This window comes from Mustela putorius, unplaced genomic scaffold, assembly GCF_011764305.1.
Source record: "Mustela putorius furo isolate JIRA1106 unplaced genomic scaffold, ASM1176430v1.1 tig00000135_pilon_pilon_pilon, whole genome shotgun sequence".
Taxonomy (NCBI): Eukaryota; Metazoa; Chordata; class Mammalia; order Carnivora; family Mustelidae; genus Mustela; species Mustela putorius.
Genome location: NW_025421292.1, coordinates 4,020,281 through 4,035,775, shown reverse-complemented (window position 1 = coordinate 4,035,775; position 15,495 = coordinate 4,020,281). Strand labels below are relative to the sequence as shown.

The 15,495-nt window shown below is 49.2% G+C and overlaps 1 protein-coding gene across 1 annotated transcript; it reads left to right on the top strand.

Moving 5' to 3' along the window:
• Positions 1–4,380: 4,380 nt before the first annotated feature.
• On the top strand, positions 4,381–6,979 carry CLPS (colipase). Its single transcript, XM_004770706.3, has 3 exons — positions 4,381–4,600; positions 6,156–6,278; positions 6,729–6,979. Exons 1-3 carry the CDS (start codon positions 4,517–4,519, stop codon positions 6,858–6,860), a joined length of 339 nt encoding a protein of 112 aa, XP_004770763.1. The 5' UTR covers positions 4,381–4,516; the 3' UTR covers positions 6,861–6,979.
• The last annotated feature ends 8,516 nt before the right edge of the window (positions 6,980–15,495 follow it).

Genomic DNA, 15,495 nt, shown 5'->3' with positions numbered 1-15,495 from the left:
ACTTCAGCCCCTTTGGAAAACAGTATGACATATTTGAGACATTGAAACAAACATTTGCCATGAGACTCAGCCATCTCACTCCTGAGTTTTGCCCCAGAGGACTGAGAACTTGCACACACACCGAAATTTATACATGAATATGTATAACAGCTTTATCTTCTCTCTCTTTGTAAAGACTTATTTTATTTACTTTAGAGAGTGTACATGGGTAGGGGAGGGGCAGAGAGAGAGGGAGAATCGCAAGCAGAGTCCTTGCTGAGCGTGGAACCCCACTAGAGACTTGAACCCATGACCCTGAGATCATGACCTGACCCAAAATCAAGAGTTCAGCCCTCAATTGGCTGAGCCACATCATATGCCCCCTTTTTGGTTTGGGGGTTTTGTTTTGTTTTGGTTTTGGTTTTGGTTTAAGTAGGCTCTTCACCCAGGAGCGCAACACAGAGCTTGAACTCCTGAGATCAGATCAGAATTCCTCAGGTCAGACCCTGAGATCAAGACCTGAGCCGAGATCAAAAGTCAGACACTTAACCCACTGAGTCACCGAAGCACCCCTACGTATAACTGCTTTATTAATAATTGCCAAAACTTTTCAGAAATAACCCAACTGTTCTTCAGCCAGGGAGTGGATAGGTGCACTGTGGTTCCATCCACACAACAGACCACTAGCCAGCAATATAAACGAACTCCCTAAGCCTGACACAACATGCATGAATCTCAAATGCATTATGCTAAGAAGCCGCAAAAAAAAAAAAAAAAGAAAGAAAAGAAAAGAAAAAAGAAAAAATTTAAGTACATACTGTCTGATTTCATCTCTATTTTATTATGGAAAAGCCAAAACTATAGAGAATAAAACATATTTGTGGTTGCCAGCACGGCTCTGGTGGTGGGGTTGATTACAAAGGGGCCATCTGAGGAAATTGTTTAGGATGATGCAAGTGTTCTCTATCTTGGTTGTGGTGGTGGTGGTGACACGATATATGCGTTTGTCATAGAACTTTACACTGTAAAGCGCGAATTTTTCTGTGTATACTTTAATATTTCAAAAGAGATTACTGATTTTGGTTGGATATCCTGACAATCTAGACCAGAGAGTGTGGTAATACACAGAGGGAGCAGAAGGAATGCATGTAGAGCTCAGGAAATGCCAGGGCTGCCTCCCGTTACTGTCACATGCAGTTGTGAAAATTAAGGGCAGTCAGGAATAAGTTAGTAAAGACTTTAGTAACCCAGCACAGGGGCATACCCATCAAGACCCAGATATCTCTGGAATAGAAGTCTGGGCCACGACACAGCCCAAAGAACTCTAATCAGCAGAGATCCTGACCAAGAGCAAAAGGAACACTGGATCGGGAGCTCCTGACTGGCTCAGTAAGTTCGAGCCCCACCTGGGGTGTAGAGATTACTTAAAAATAAAATCTTAACACAAAAATACAGATTTGAAGGGGATACATGGACCCCGATGTTTATAGCAGCATCACCAACAGTAGCCAAACTATGGAGAAATCCCAAATGTCCATTGACTGATGAAATGGATAAAGAAAATGTGGGAGATAGAGATAGATAGATAGATAGATAGATATCTATATATAGTGATAGAGTGCAAAGATGGGCTCATTTGTTAGAATGGCTGCTGGAGGCCTGTCTTTGTATGTGTGTCCTGGGGGATCTTGGAGAATATAGAGCAGGGGGCACCCAAAAGATGTTGGCTGCATTTCTAGGCCTACAGCTACTGTGCCCCAACCCCACTCACCAAGAGGCATGACATTACCCCAACCCTCACTATCCGTATGCTAGGACTTGGCCAGGGGGAAATCTGCTTTTTAAAAAACACTGAGGTGCAGTACTGCACTACATACAGTAAAATACTCAAATCTTAAGTGAATCACTAGATATTTACGTATGTGTTACCAACACCCCAAATCAAGATTTAGAACAGTTTTAACACTCCGGAAGGTTTCCTCCTTCCCCCTTCCAATCAACTGCCCTCCCAGGGCTAGACCTGCAGATTCTCATCACCATAGGTTAGTTTTGCCTTTTCTTTTAAGATTTTATTTATTTGACAGCACAAGCAGGAAGAGAAGCAGAGGGAGAGGGAGAAGCAGACTTCCTATTGAGCAGGGAGTCAGATGCGGGACTCCATCCCAGGACCCTGGAATCATGACCTAAGCCGAAGGCAGACACTTAACTGACTGGGCCACTCAGGAGCCCAGTTTTGCCTTCTCTTGAACCGCATGTAAATGTAATACACTGTGTGTTTTCGTCTATGGTTTTCCTCACTCAACATTGTGTCTCTGAGGTTAATCAATGTGATTGCATGTGGTGTTCCTTTTGGAAGGGAACAAACCCAAAGCACAACACTCTTTAGACTGGGGAAGGGGTGGTTAAACCTTGCAAGGTTTTGGTACAAAAATAATCTAATTGGGGCACCTGGGTGACTTAGTTGATTAAGTGTCTGACCCTTGATCTCAGCTCAGGTCTTGATCTCAGGTTTATGAGTTTGGGACCTGCGTGGGGCTCCATGCTGGGTGTGGAGCCTACTTTAAAAAAATCTAATTAAGGGGCACCTGTGTGGCTCAGTGGGTTAAAGCCTCTGCCTTTGGCTCAGGTCATGATCCCAGGGTCGTTGGGATGGAGCCCAGCGTCGGGCTCTCTGCTCCACAAAGAGCCTGCTTCCTCCTCTCTCTCTGCCTGCCTCTCTGTCTACTTGTGACCTCTCTCAAATAAATAAAATCTTTTAAAAAATCTAATTAATTTGGGGCACCTGGGTGGCTCAGTGGGTAAAAACCTCTGCTTTTGGCTCATGTCATGATCCCAGGGTCCTGGGATCGAGTCCCGCATCAGGCTCTCTGCTCAGCAGGGAGCTTGCTTCACTTCCTCTCTTTCTGCCTGCCTCTCTGACTACTTGTAATCTCTGTCTGTCAAATAAATAAAATCTTAAAAAAAAACTATTCAATTTTTTCTTATGTTTTGGAAGTACAAACATTGGTCAAAGGTCTCTTTGCTATACTCTTCATTAATAAGAGAAAAACCCATTCTTTCTCCTCTGGGAAGCTGGCTGTGACCACCTAGACATAGGACTCATGCATTTTTCACAGCTCCCTTCACAGATGGAAATAGCTCCTCCAGTCCCTTTCCCTGCTTCCTTGCCTTGACTTGTGATAAAGAAAGCATAATCACCCTTCCTGTAGCTCAGCTCACAGAGGTGTTGGGGTGGAGGATGTGCGGAGCAAAGGAGGGACCAGAATGAGCTCATGGGGGAGAAGTGGTTTTAACACTGAGATCTATAAATATATAAGAGATAACAGTGTTTTTTTAATTAGTGGTATTTATGTGTCTGTAATTGATAGGTTTCTGCCATTTTGAGGGTCTCCTGGCTGGTTCCTCCAGCTTCTCCCCTATATTACACCCTCTAGTGGTGTCAGGGGGACAGGAAGGGGCTGGTATCACATGGGCAGAGTGCCTACTACACGCCAGGCACTCCCACAGACATTGTTCAATCTTGACCTTACAGAGAAGGAGCCATCATCTTTCTCAGGTAGATAACTGGAATGGAGGCTTAGACTGCTTACAAATTGAAATGACTTGCCCAGGGTCACACAGCTTGTGAGCGCTGAGTTTGGGAGCCAAGTCTGTCTGGATCAAAGCTTTGCTCTCAGCAACCCGATCAGGGGCCTCCCCAGTGGAGTGGTCTTCCATGCCCTGGGATAGGGAAGGGGTCCTTGGCTGCAACGACCAGTCCTCCAGGGAAAGCTGCTCTGGTCCTACACCTGAGCACACTTGGGCAGCTGCATCTTTCCCAGCCTACAGCCCTGGGGCCACCTGAAGCTCACGAGACCTCCTCGTTCTCAGCCAGGACTGACTTACTGTTCATGCCCACACATGGCCTTGGGTAGGGGACAGACAGGGTGAGTGGAAGCCTTCCCTGCAGGCGTGAGTCTCTAATTATGGGATTGCAGATATTAAGGGAAGGGGAAAGGAAACAGGAAGGGCTTGTCTGAGGAGGACCTTCCTAAGGACCCCTGAGATCTCTCATGCAGGCAGCCCCCTGGTTGAGGGCAGGAGGGCAGAACACCCAGAGGGAGAGATACGTGTGTTAAGATACATCTAACATATTCATTCCCTCAGCACCCCCAACTCTTGAAAGGATCCCCCATTGACAGATAAGGAGATTGAGACTCAGAACAGAAAACTTGCCCAGTTTATAACTTGTACAAGTAAGAATGTTCCAGAAGTCCACACCCAGCCATGATGCAGCATCACCACACACACACACACACACACACACACACACACACACACACACACACAAGGTGCCCAGTGCCGCCCAGTGGCTTTATCAGGACCCTCCCCCCAGCAGATTGGCCACAGCTGGGCCTCTGTTCACGTCAAGCCCTGTGGGTCAGGGAAGGTGGGGCACATGTGGACAGAGCCCCTTTTATAGCTCCGCAACCCTAGCAGGCTATCTTCTGCCACCTGACCCGCCAGCTGCCACTTGTCCCAGCTGTGCCCGTTCATCATGGAGAAGATCCTCGTCCTTCTGCTCGTGGCCCTTGCAGTGGTCTATGCAGTTCCTGACCCTCGGGGCATCATTATCAATCTGGTAAGAGGGCTGTCCGGGGAGGAGTCATCTGAAGATCTAGGTGGGGATTTTTAAAATTTAGATCTTTACCTCTAATGTCTCCACCCCGGGGCTGCCTGGATCCCTAAAGGTGAGGCATCTCTCCCTTTACTGCCCAGGTCTACCCTCTGCCTCTTCCCTGCTGGGGTGGTGGTGGTGGGGTGGGCTGCTCAGACTAAGCTGATCAGCAGGGAGCATGCTCAGAGCAGTAGTTGGACCTGGCTGAGGGAGCTTTATAAAAATCCAGAGCCCTGGGGTGCCTGGGTGGCTCAGTGGTTAAGCATCTGCCTTCAGCTCAGGTCATGATCCCAGAATCCTGGGATCGAGCCCCGCATCAGGCTCCCTGCTCTGCAGGAAGTCTGCTTCTCCCTCTCCCATTCCCCCTGCTTGTGTTCTTTCTCTCACTGCCTCTCTGTCAAATAAATAAATAAAATCTTTAAAACAAACAAAAAAACACCTAGGTCCCTGTGCTGGAAACTCTGTCTCAGAAGGTCCAGCTAAAGTTTAAAAAGCTTCCCCAGTGACTGTGACTTCTGACCTTCAGTGGCACACACTGTTCCAAAGGCCTCAGGAACCTTTACTCATTTGGTTCTCATACTAAGCACTCGAGATTACTACTATTAGCATCAAACCCCTTTGCAGATGGAAAGCAGTTGTAGAGAAAGGTGAGGCCACCTGCCTGAGGTCATGCCGCTGGAAAGCATTGAGCAGGGATGGGGGAGCCCTGGCTGAGCCCCAGAGCCCTGATCTCCCACTGTCCCTTGCCTCCTCTTTCTACTCCTCTCTCTCTCTCTCTTTCTTTCTTTGACGGAGAGATAGGAGAGGGAAGGGAACACAGCAGGGGGTTTGGGAGGAGGGAGAAGCAGGCTTCCTGCTCAGCAGGAAGCCCGATGGGAGACTCTGCGAGACTCGATGCGGGTCTCGCCGCGAGGACCCTGGGATCACGACCCGAGCAGAAGGTAGACACTTAACAACTGAGCCAACCAGGCGTCCCTATCCAAAGGTTCTTAATTCAGGGCCTTGGGTAGCTCGGAGGGGCCAGGATCCGCCTGAGGTTGTAGGTAAAAGTTTGTCCAAGGAGCGGGGAGTTTTCCAGGGAAGCCCACCTCAGCCCGCCTGCGCCCTGGTGTTCTCAGGGTCAAGCCCGGGTGGGCGGGCCTCCACCTCCATAGACTCCTCAGGGGAAGGCGGGATCCAGGGTCTGGAGACCCTGTTCTGGGTCACTTGTGCACATTCCAAGGGAACACTGAGGCAGAGCGTGACTTGCCCAGGATTACCCAGGGAGCTGGCAGTGCCACGGGTACTAGAACCCGTGTCCCGTTTCGCAGCCACGACCCTATCCGCTTCTCCCACGACTGGGGGCGGAGCGGGGACGCACTGGCCGCCATCTCCCTACACGGCTTCCTCTACACATATCCGCACCGAGGGAGGCACTGTCAGCGGAAGAGGGTCGCGGCGTACGGGGTGGGACAGAGGCGGGACCAAGGCGGGGGGAGGGGTCCCGGGATAACTCCGCCCCCACTCCCCCGCCCGGCAGGAAGACGGCGAGCTCTGCCTGAACAGCGCCCAGTGCAAGAGCAAGTGCTGCCACCGGGACACCGGGCTGAGCCTGGCCCGCTGCGCGCCCAAGGCCAGCGAGAACAGCGAGTGCTCTGCCAAGGTAGGTGCCGGCGGAAAGGGGGACAGCTCAGAGGAGGAGGGCCCTCTGGCTTGGGGGTAGGATCAGGGAGGGGGGAGGGGGAGCCCGGACACTGAACGCTGTGATTAAGAGGGGGAGGTCAACGGCTTCAGAGCACTTTCCCATCCGCTCAACTCTTTTGATCCTCACAACTGACCAGTGAGGTGGGTGCGGGCGGGGATTTGTCATGCCCATTTCGCGCATGGGTAGAGTCTACCCCAGCGAGATTAGCTAGTAAACTCAAATGAGCCTGAGGAGGACCCATAATCTGCGTCCTCCGTTCCCAGAGCGCCCCCTGGCGTCGCAGTCGGGAGGAGACAGACTGAAAAGGGACGCAGGCCTGGTGTTCTCAGGGTCAGGCCCGGGTGGGCGGGCTATGCCCAAAGGAGCCCCCCACCAGCCTGTGACTCCACTGGCTCTGTGTCTTTGCAGACGCTCTATGGGGTTTACTACAAGTGTCCCTGTGAGCGGGGTCTGACCTGTGAGGTGGACAAGACCATCGTGGGCTCCATCACCAATACCAATTTCGGTGTCTGCCTCGATGCCGGCCGCTCCAGGGAGTAAAACCCCTGAAGGATGCTCCTCCAGACCACCTTTCCCTGGCTGTCCCTCCACGCCCCCTTGACCAGCACCTCCCTTTTCTGATTGGATTCTCAGCAATTAAAGCTCTTCCTGCAACCTTCCCTGGGCTCCTGAATGTTCTTGCTGAATCAGTGTCTTCCTTGATGTCACATCAAGCCTTTGTCTCATCAAGGCAAGTGTCAGGTCAGGCGAAGGACAGATGGGTCTGGGACCAGGTGGGGAGAGGCTGGACAGCCTGGAGATAAGGTTGTGAAGCAGCCACACTGGGAATCTCTCCCTCTGGGGCCCAATCACACCTCCCTGGAATGCCCTCCTTGGCCCTCAAGTTCTCAGGCAGGTTCATGTGAGCACACACACATGCGCAAACTTCTAGTAGGGAGTTAGAATGGCCCATATTCCTGCCCTGCATAAAAACTTCCCAGTCCTTGTCCTGGGTTCATGCCTCCGTTCTGGGCCCAATTCCCAAGCTGACACAACCCATGTGTTAGGGGCTCAAACCACTAACAATGGCTGGGGGCTGACTCTGTGCTAGCAAATTCTCACAACGATCTAGGAGGGAGAATTTATTGACTGTCTAGATTAACTAATGTTCAGAGAGGTTCAGTAAATTTCTCAATGTCACATAATTCGAAAAAGTTGGCACTACATCCATCTAACTCCATCCCCCTACCCTTTCTACAATTCCTGGTTCTTTTTCAATTACTCATACTAAGACAAATGAGTGGAACTGTGGGGAATTTGGGTGGTTTTTTAAAAAGATTTTATTTATTCATTTGCCAGACAGAGATGACAAGTAGGCAGAGAGGCAGGGAGAGAGAGAGGAAGGGAAGCAGACTCTCCACTGAGCAGAGAGCCCTACTTGGGGCCCAATATCAGGACCCCGAGATCATGACCTGAGTCGAAGGCAGAGGCTTTAACCCACTGAGTCACCCAGGTGCCCCTTGGGTTTGGTTCAGTACAAAAATGTTATAGCCCCTGGAGCCACCAAGCCTGGGTTGCCTTAGGCAGTACTGAGGTCCCCACCACTGAGCTGTGCAACTGGAAATTCACAGACCCTCAATGGGGATGCAGGAGAGAAGAGTCACACAAAGAAGTAAGAGAGTAAGGGGCAGCTGGGTGGCTCAGTCATTAAGTGCCATCAGCTCAGGTCATGATCCCAGGGTCCTGGGATTGAGCCCTACATCAGGCTCCCTGCTCTGCTAGAAGCCTCCCTCTCCTACTCGCCCTGCTTGTGTTCCCTCTCTCGCTGTGTCTCTGTCAAATAAATAAATAAAATCTTAAAAAAGAAGAAGAAAATGAGCTAATTAAAACTGACATGTTCTCCCAGCCTCAGGATTTTGTAGCTCATGGTCAATGAATTAGGTTTCTGAGGTAGGACTGGATTTACCTGAAGGGAACAAAAAGTACATGTCATTATGGCTTAAATGACTTAGGGACACAAATTTCCCACACATCCAGACGTCTGGAGGTAGAAGTGGGGCATCTGTTTGGATGCTGGCTGCCCTGCCATTCTCAAACCTCCTCTCAACTGGCAGGTGCCTTTCCGACAGCTCTTAACGTCATGTTCTCCCCCATATTCAAAGTTAGGAAGCATAGAGTAGAGGGTGGGTGTACAGAGGGGGTGAAGGCAGAGTGTTTCTCTTAGCAGGCCTTCTTATTTCGCCCAAAAGCCTCCAGGCTGACCTCTCCTTATCGGAATGTCTCCAACTGGGTCACATGACCACCTCTGGCCCCAAGGGAAGATGGAAAAGCAAGTGCTGGGTAGAGGGCATGGGATCACCATGACTGGCTTAGACTATATGAGCCCTCTCCTAGGGCTGGCCACAGTACTACCCCAACAGCACTGGGGTTCAGTGAGCAAGCAAGGTGAGCAATGGCTGTTGGGGACCCAAGTAAGTGTCTGTCATGCCTAAGTGAGGGCTCAACCAGAATAGCTTTTTTTTTTTTTTAAGATTTTATTTATTTTTGCAAAAGAGAGAGAGAAGGAATGATGAGGAAGGGGCAGAGGGAGAAGCAGACTCTCCACTGAGCAAGAAGCCCCATGCAGGATTCGATCCCAGGACCCTGGAATGATGACTTGAGCTGAAGACAGACACTTAACGGGCTGAGCCACCCAGGGGTCCCAGAGTAGCTTTCAGTACCGTAACCCAGTAGGAGTCTCAGGCCCAAGACAGGGTTGGGTCATACTCCTTGGTGCCCACATTTAGCCCTGGGTGGAATCTTATTCATTTGCTTCTTTACACATCCGAATGACCATAGTGTCCAGCACTGTTACAGACTGTGAAGGACTCAAGGGAAATGTCCCTCATTTCCCAGGATGAGTGAGAAGTTGGGCTCTGTGGGAAGCAAAAGGCAAAGACCCCACCCCCTGTTCCTTTAATAAAGTATTAAATCCTTTCTACTTGAACTCTTTGGAGTGGTTCTTGTTTTTCTGCACTAATACAAGACTGCTGGGAGAAAGGGAGCATTTGTTGTCCTGTTGTTGTTCAAAAGCACCTTCCTCTCACCAAGCCTGGAGCCCAGAAGAGTCTTCATTGTCTAATTCCCACAAAGATGTCCTCTGATGGCGGGAGGGATGCCTGGGTGGTTCAGTCAGTTCAGTGTCTTCCTCTTGATTTTGGCTCAGGTTGTGATCTGAGAGTTGTGAGATCAAGCCCCATGTCAGCCTCTGAACTCAGCATGGAGCCTATTTAAGATTTTGTCTCCTCTCCCTCTGCCCCCTCCCCACCCCACACCCCCACATGCGCACTCTCTCCATAAAAAAAAGATCTCCTGTGGGTTGTAGCCTTGCAATTGACATACCTTATCTTAATATCCTAATCCCAGGAGCTCCCCATCTTGTTGTAACTTTTTTCTCTAGATCTGCTAGAAATTCAGCTATATAAGCAAGCAGGGGTATTTGCAGGCTTGAATCCATAAAAGATTCCTAATGCCGGACACTGTAGTAGACATATGCTACTATGTCTAATATAGTATCAATTAGCCACACGCTGAGCCCTTGAGGTATGGCTCACCTGAACTTGGATAAGTGTAAAATACAAACTGGGTTTGGAAGTCCCATTACCAAAAAAAGAATGCAAAATATCTCAAATATTTTACATGTTGAAATATCATTTTTTTTTAAAGATTTTATTTATTTATTTGACAGAGAGAGATCACAGTAGGAGAGAGGAAGGGAAGAGATCACAGAGAGAGAGGAAGGGAAGCAGGCCCCCCGCTGAGCAGAGAGCCCGATGTGGGACTCGATCCCAGGACCCTGAGATCATGACCTGAGCCGAAGGCAGCGGCTTAACCCACTGAGCCACCCAGGCGCCCTGAAATATCATTTTTGATTGAGTTCTAATTAAAAATATTATCCTACAACCCAGCAATTGCACTACTAGGTTAAAAACATAGTGATTTGAAGGGGCACATGCACCTCATGTTTATAAAAACAATGTTCAATAGCCAAAACAGGGAAAGAGCCTAGATGTCTAACGACAGATGAATGGATGAAGTATGTGTGTGTGTGTATAAAATGGAATATATATATACATATATATTGGAATATTTCTCAGCCATCAAAAGGAATGAAATCTTGCCATTTGCAATGATGTGGATGGAACTAGAGGGTATTATACTAAGCAAAATATGTCCATTGGAGAGAGACAAATACCATATGATTTCACTCACATATGGAATTTAAGAAACAAAACAGATGAACATAGGGGAAGGGAAGGAAAAATAAAATAAGATGAAAACAGAGAGGAACACAAACCATAGAGACTCTTTTTTTTTTTAAGATTTTGTTTATTTATTTGACAGACAGAGGTCACAAGCAGGCAGAGAGGCAGGCAGAGAGGGAGGGGAAGCTGGCTCCCCACGGAGCAGAGAGCCAATTCGGGGCTCGATCCCAGGACCCTGAGATCATGACCTTAGCTGAGCCCGCCAGGTGCCCCAAGAGACTCTTAAATATAGGAAACACACTGAGGGCTGCTGGAGGGAATGGATTAACTGTGAGTGGTGGGCATTAGGGAAGACACCTGATATAATGAGCACTGAGTGTTATAAGTAATTGATGAATCACTAAATTCTGCCTCTGAAATTAATACTACAGTGTATGTTAACTAAATTGAACTTAAATAAAGAATTTTTAAAAAATAAATAAAATATACTATCAAAATTGGTTCCATTTTTAAAATATGGGCATTAGAAAATTTTAAATTTCATATGAGGCTCATATTTCACTTCCACTGAACACTGCAGCTATTTTAAGCTGAAAGCATTAGAGAATAAGCTTTTTTTCTGAAGCCCCTTATCTGCCTAAAAACAGAGCCTCCCAAAAGAACTCAACTCATAAATTTCCTGGGGAAGTTTCTTGCAACTGGGAAAGATTGCCTCCTATCTCTGGAGTCTTACCACTGGAGAAGTCAGCACCACACCTAAACAGACATTGTCACAAAGCTATCATGTAGGTGCCTGGGTGGCTCAGTGGATTAAGCCTCTGCTTTTGACTCAGGTCATGATCTCAGAGTCCTATGATCAAGCCCCACATCAGTCTCTCTGCTGAGCAGGGAGACTGCTTCCCCCCTCTCTCTGCCTACCTCTCTGCTTACTTGTGATCTCTCTCTCTCTCTCTTTGTCAAATAAATAAAATCTTTGAAAAAAACAAAACAAAACTATCATATCTATCATCTACTCTCCTAAGGGCCCATTTATCTTTCTTAAAAGTAATTCACTTTCCCCTAAGTGCCCTTTCTTCCCAACCCTTCCCCTATTAAGAAGCCATTTTCCAAAGTGTCCTTCTCCCATTCCCCTTCTCCAATTAAGATGGTATATATGTCCCAGATTCCAACTGCCTCATTGAGTCACCTTTTTCTGTAACCCCCCCCACATATTTATGTAAATAAAAATCTGTCTGGGGGGTGCAGTGCCTGGGTGGCTCAGTTGGTTAAGCGTCAGCTCAGGTCATTGTCCCAGGGTCCTGGGATGGAGCCCTGCATGGGGCTCTGCTCAGCAGGAGGCCTCCTTCTCCCTCTCCCACTCCTCTCACTGTCTCTCTCTCTCTGTCAAATAAATAAAATCTTTAAGAAAAAACAAAAAAACCCTGTCTTGGCTCAGTTGGTTAAACATCCAACTCTTGGGGTGCCTGCGTGGCTCAGCGGATTAAGCCTCTGCCTTCGGCTCAGGTCATGATCTCAGGGTCTTGAGATCGAGCCCCGCATCAGGCTCTCTGCTCAGCAGGGGCCTGCTTCCTCCTCTCGATCTGTCTGCCTCTCTGCCTACTTGTGATCTCTGTCTGTCAAATAAATATATTAAAAAAAATCCAACTCTTGATTTCAGCTCAGGTCATAATCTTGGGGTCTTGGGATCAAGCCCCACACCAGGCTACCCACTTGGCAGGGAGTCTGCTTGTCTCCCTCTGCCCCTCCCTCTGCTCCCTCTCCCTCTGTCTCACAAATAAATAAATCTAAAAAAAAAAAAAAAAACCCAAACAAAAAAAAACCCCCAAACCTGTCTTTTCTCTTGCCAATCTGGTTTTTTTTTTTTCTTTATGATTTTATTTGTTCACTTGAGAGAGAGAGATAGAGAATGATTAGTGGGAGAGGCAGAAGAAGAAGCAGGCTCCCCACTGAGCAAGGAGCCCGATGTGGGGTTCCATCCAAGGACTCTGGGGTCATGACCTGAGCCAAAGGCAGACGCTTAACTGACTGAGTCGCTCCGATGCCCTGCCAATCTGTTTTTTGTCAGTTTAATTTACAGACCCCCCCAAACATGAACCTAAGAGGGTAGAGGGAAAGTTTTCCTCCCTTGCATGAAACTAGTTGAATCATATTAGCAATATCATCCCCCTCCCCTATCAAATTTGAAGACATTGGGTATCCTTGGAGGCTGGGTTTTCAACCTGCAATCTCTCCTTCCAAGGGCGTTTCCTAGACTTTCTCCAAATAAGGGGAGCTCACGTACTGCTATGTACTATAATGCCATGTCTTTCTGATGTACATGAACACTGAATATCTGTCTGACACATTGAGTACAGGAGTTATTTCTACCAAGACATGGGTTACAGTGTCACTAGGACTTACAGGGGGCGCTCTAAGCGAACCTCAGTTTCCTTCTCAACTCCTGAGCTCTTGCATCCTTTGGGGCACCCTTGGCTTAGGTCTGGGGCTCACTTAACCCGAAGCATAGCCAAGTAGGGAACTTTGGGTCCATAATCTGAATTATTTATCTCCAAAATGTCACCCGAATACAGCAGGGCTGCTGTGAAGTCTGCTTCTGCTGAGAATTCGCGACATGCAGCGGGAGAGCTCGCATCTGGCTCAAAAGGCTCTCACAACCAGCTGTACAATTTCCTGAAACTCCACTTGACCCATTTTCTGCCCAGAAATCCCCACAGCACAACCGGTGTTTCCATCTTTCTTTTCCTCAAGCTCTTTCCTTGGCTCTCCTTTCGTTCTCAACCCTCCTTTCTCTTCTGGTCTTCCAGAGGAGTCCAGAGTCCAGCTTCAAAGTTGTGTGACTGGGAGCAAGTTGCTCAATCCGTCTCGGGCTCCTCCTTTCCCCCATAAAATAGGGGTGATAACAGTTCTGATCCCTCATAAGTTTTTTTGTAGGATTAAATGAGATCATGTGTGTAAGGCATCTAGCACTACCCCGGCATAGAGTAAATGCCCCATAAACACTGACAAATCTTTTTTTTTTTTTTTTTTAAATAATCTCTACACCCAATATGAGGCTTGTACTCATGACCTGGAGATCAAGTTTTGCGTGCTCTACCAACTGAGACCGGCAATTCTTTATACACTTTTGTCTTGTACGTTTTCTTTCACATTTCTTGTACTGAAGGTCAGGGGAAACCAAGAGTTCTGGTGTAAATGGAGCTTTTGGAGGGTGGATTACGGAATGGGCCGAAGCCCACTGGGGTGGGGAGGGGAGCTCAAGTCTCCTCTGGGGACTTTCGTTCATGCCCAACAGGGGACTGGGCCAAGCCTAAGCTTCCTGCCTCTCTGTAACCCTTCACTCCTCCCAGCAATCTGTGTAATGCCCATTCCAGCCTGGCCTCCCCAGCCCCCAGTGCCAGGGGCAGCAAACATTGAAAACTATTTCAGTGATGATGCATCATCCCTCCATCCCACACTTCCCAGCTGGTGGAGGCTCTCAGAGCTAGGGGCAAGAACATAGTTTTGGGTAGGCGTGGGGATTGATGGAGGAGAAGATGGAGGAGGAGGGGGAGGCAGCAAAGAAGAGGGAGCATTAGGAGAAAATGTTCTTAGCTGACTTCTTCTTATCAATTTTCCTACAACGGCCATACATGATTTTTTTTTTTTAGATTTTATTTATTTATTTGACAGAGAGGGCACAAGTAGACAGAGAGGCAGGCAGAGAGAGAGGGGGAAGCAGGCTCCCTGCTGAGCAGAGAGTCCAATGCGGGGCTCAATCTCAGGACCCTGAGATCATTACCTGAGCCAAAGGCAGAGGCTTAACCCACTGAGCCACCCAGGCGCCCCTGGCCATAGATGATTTTAAATGATTTCTCATCTTCAGAAATACACAAGTCAGGTCCAGCAGACAGAGACAACTCATGATATAGGTCTAGGAATGTCTAGGGAGGACTTTGACCTTGACTTTAGGGGTTGCTTTGTCCTCTGCCCTAAGGGACAGCCCCCACTCCAACCCGAGTTTAGCTCTGGGGTCCATCCGCTTGCACACAGCAGTGGAGCCTGGGCTTAAGAGACCCCCACAGACACTGTTCAGTCTGTGCCTCTGGTTGCCTCCTCCAGGCTGACCTCTGAGATTGTTGGTGTCCTCCTAGTCTAATCTCTGGCATTACCTTTACTGTCATTAACCCACGCGCCTATCCTGAGTGAATAAACACTCATCCATAGGGGGCCTCCATCTTTTTTCCTTAAGTCCTTTCACGGGCAAACCAACTACGCTCTCTTGCACACCCGTTTCAGAGGCTACCACAGCCCCACCACCTCCAGCTAGGGACACCTGGAGCCCTTGGGAAGGGTGGGCCGAGAACCATGATTGGGACCAGACCTTCTAGCTGTGCCCATTTACAGGGCTACTTTCAAAGGTTGCTGAGATAAACCCTCGAGAGCTGCAACTTATATTAGGAGAAACCTCGCCAAGCCCCACGCCTTCCACCCGGGATTCCAAGCCTTTGGGGTTGGGTCGGGGGAGGGTGTCCCATCTTGGGTCGGTCCACGGGCTCCCCGCGGCGGCTAGAAGGTGCGGTCGCAGCTCCCTGTCATTGCCACCCTCCTGACCGCCTCGGCGCCTCCTTTCCCATGGCCCTCTCCGCTCACCCCTACCCCACCCCGGGCGCTGATACCCCAGCATGCGACACCCGCTGCCCTCGGACCTCTTGGTGGCGCAGTGCGACTCACAGCCCCCGGACACCGGGCGGCAGCACCCGCCCTTGCGCTTCTTGCTCCGGATACAGAGCTCCCCGACGTCCTGTGGGGAGCCGGCACCCAGGGTCTTCCCACCTGCAGGCTCCGCCCCACTTCCCTCGCCGCACGCTCACCTCCGAGCCCACTCCCGCCAGGCTCGGCGGTCTGGAGCTGGGGACCGCGGATGTCCGTGCGCAGGGGCGTCGGGGGACCCTTACTTGTGCGGGAGGGGGTTA

Bases quoted from the DNA above. Each gene is read 5' to 3' on its own strand.
- CLPS (XM_004770706.3), top strand. From the start codon at position 4,517: ATGGAGAAGATCCTCGTCCTTCTGCTCGTGGCCCTTGCAGTGGTCTAT. The intron at 4,601-6,155 runs GTAAGAGGGCTG...CCCGCCCGGCAG, and splicing joins GGGGCATCATTATCAATCTG to GAAGACGGCGAGCTCTGCCT. The intron at 6,279-6,728 runs GTAGGTGCCGGC...GTGTCTTTGCAG, and splicing joins ACAGCGAGTGCTCTGCCAAG to ACGCTCTATGGGGTTTACTA.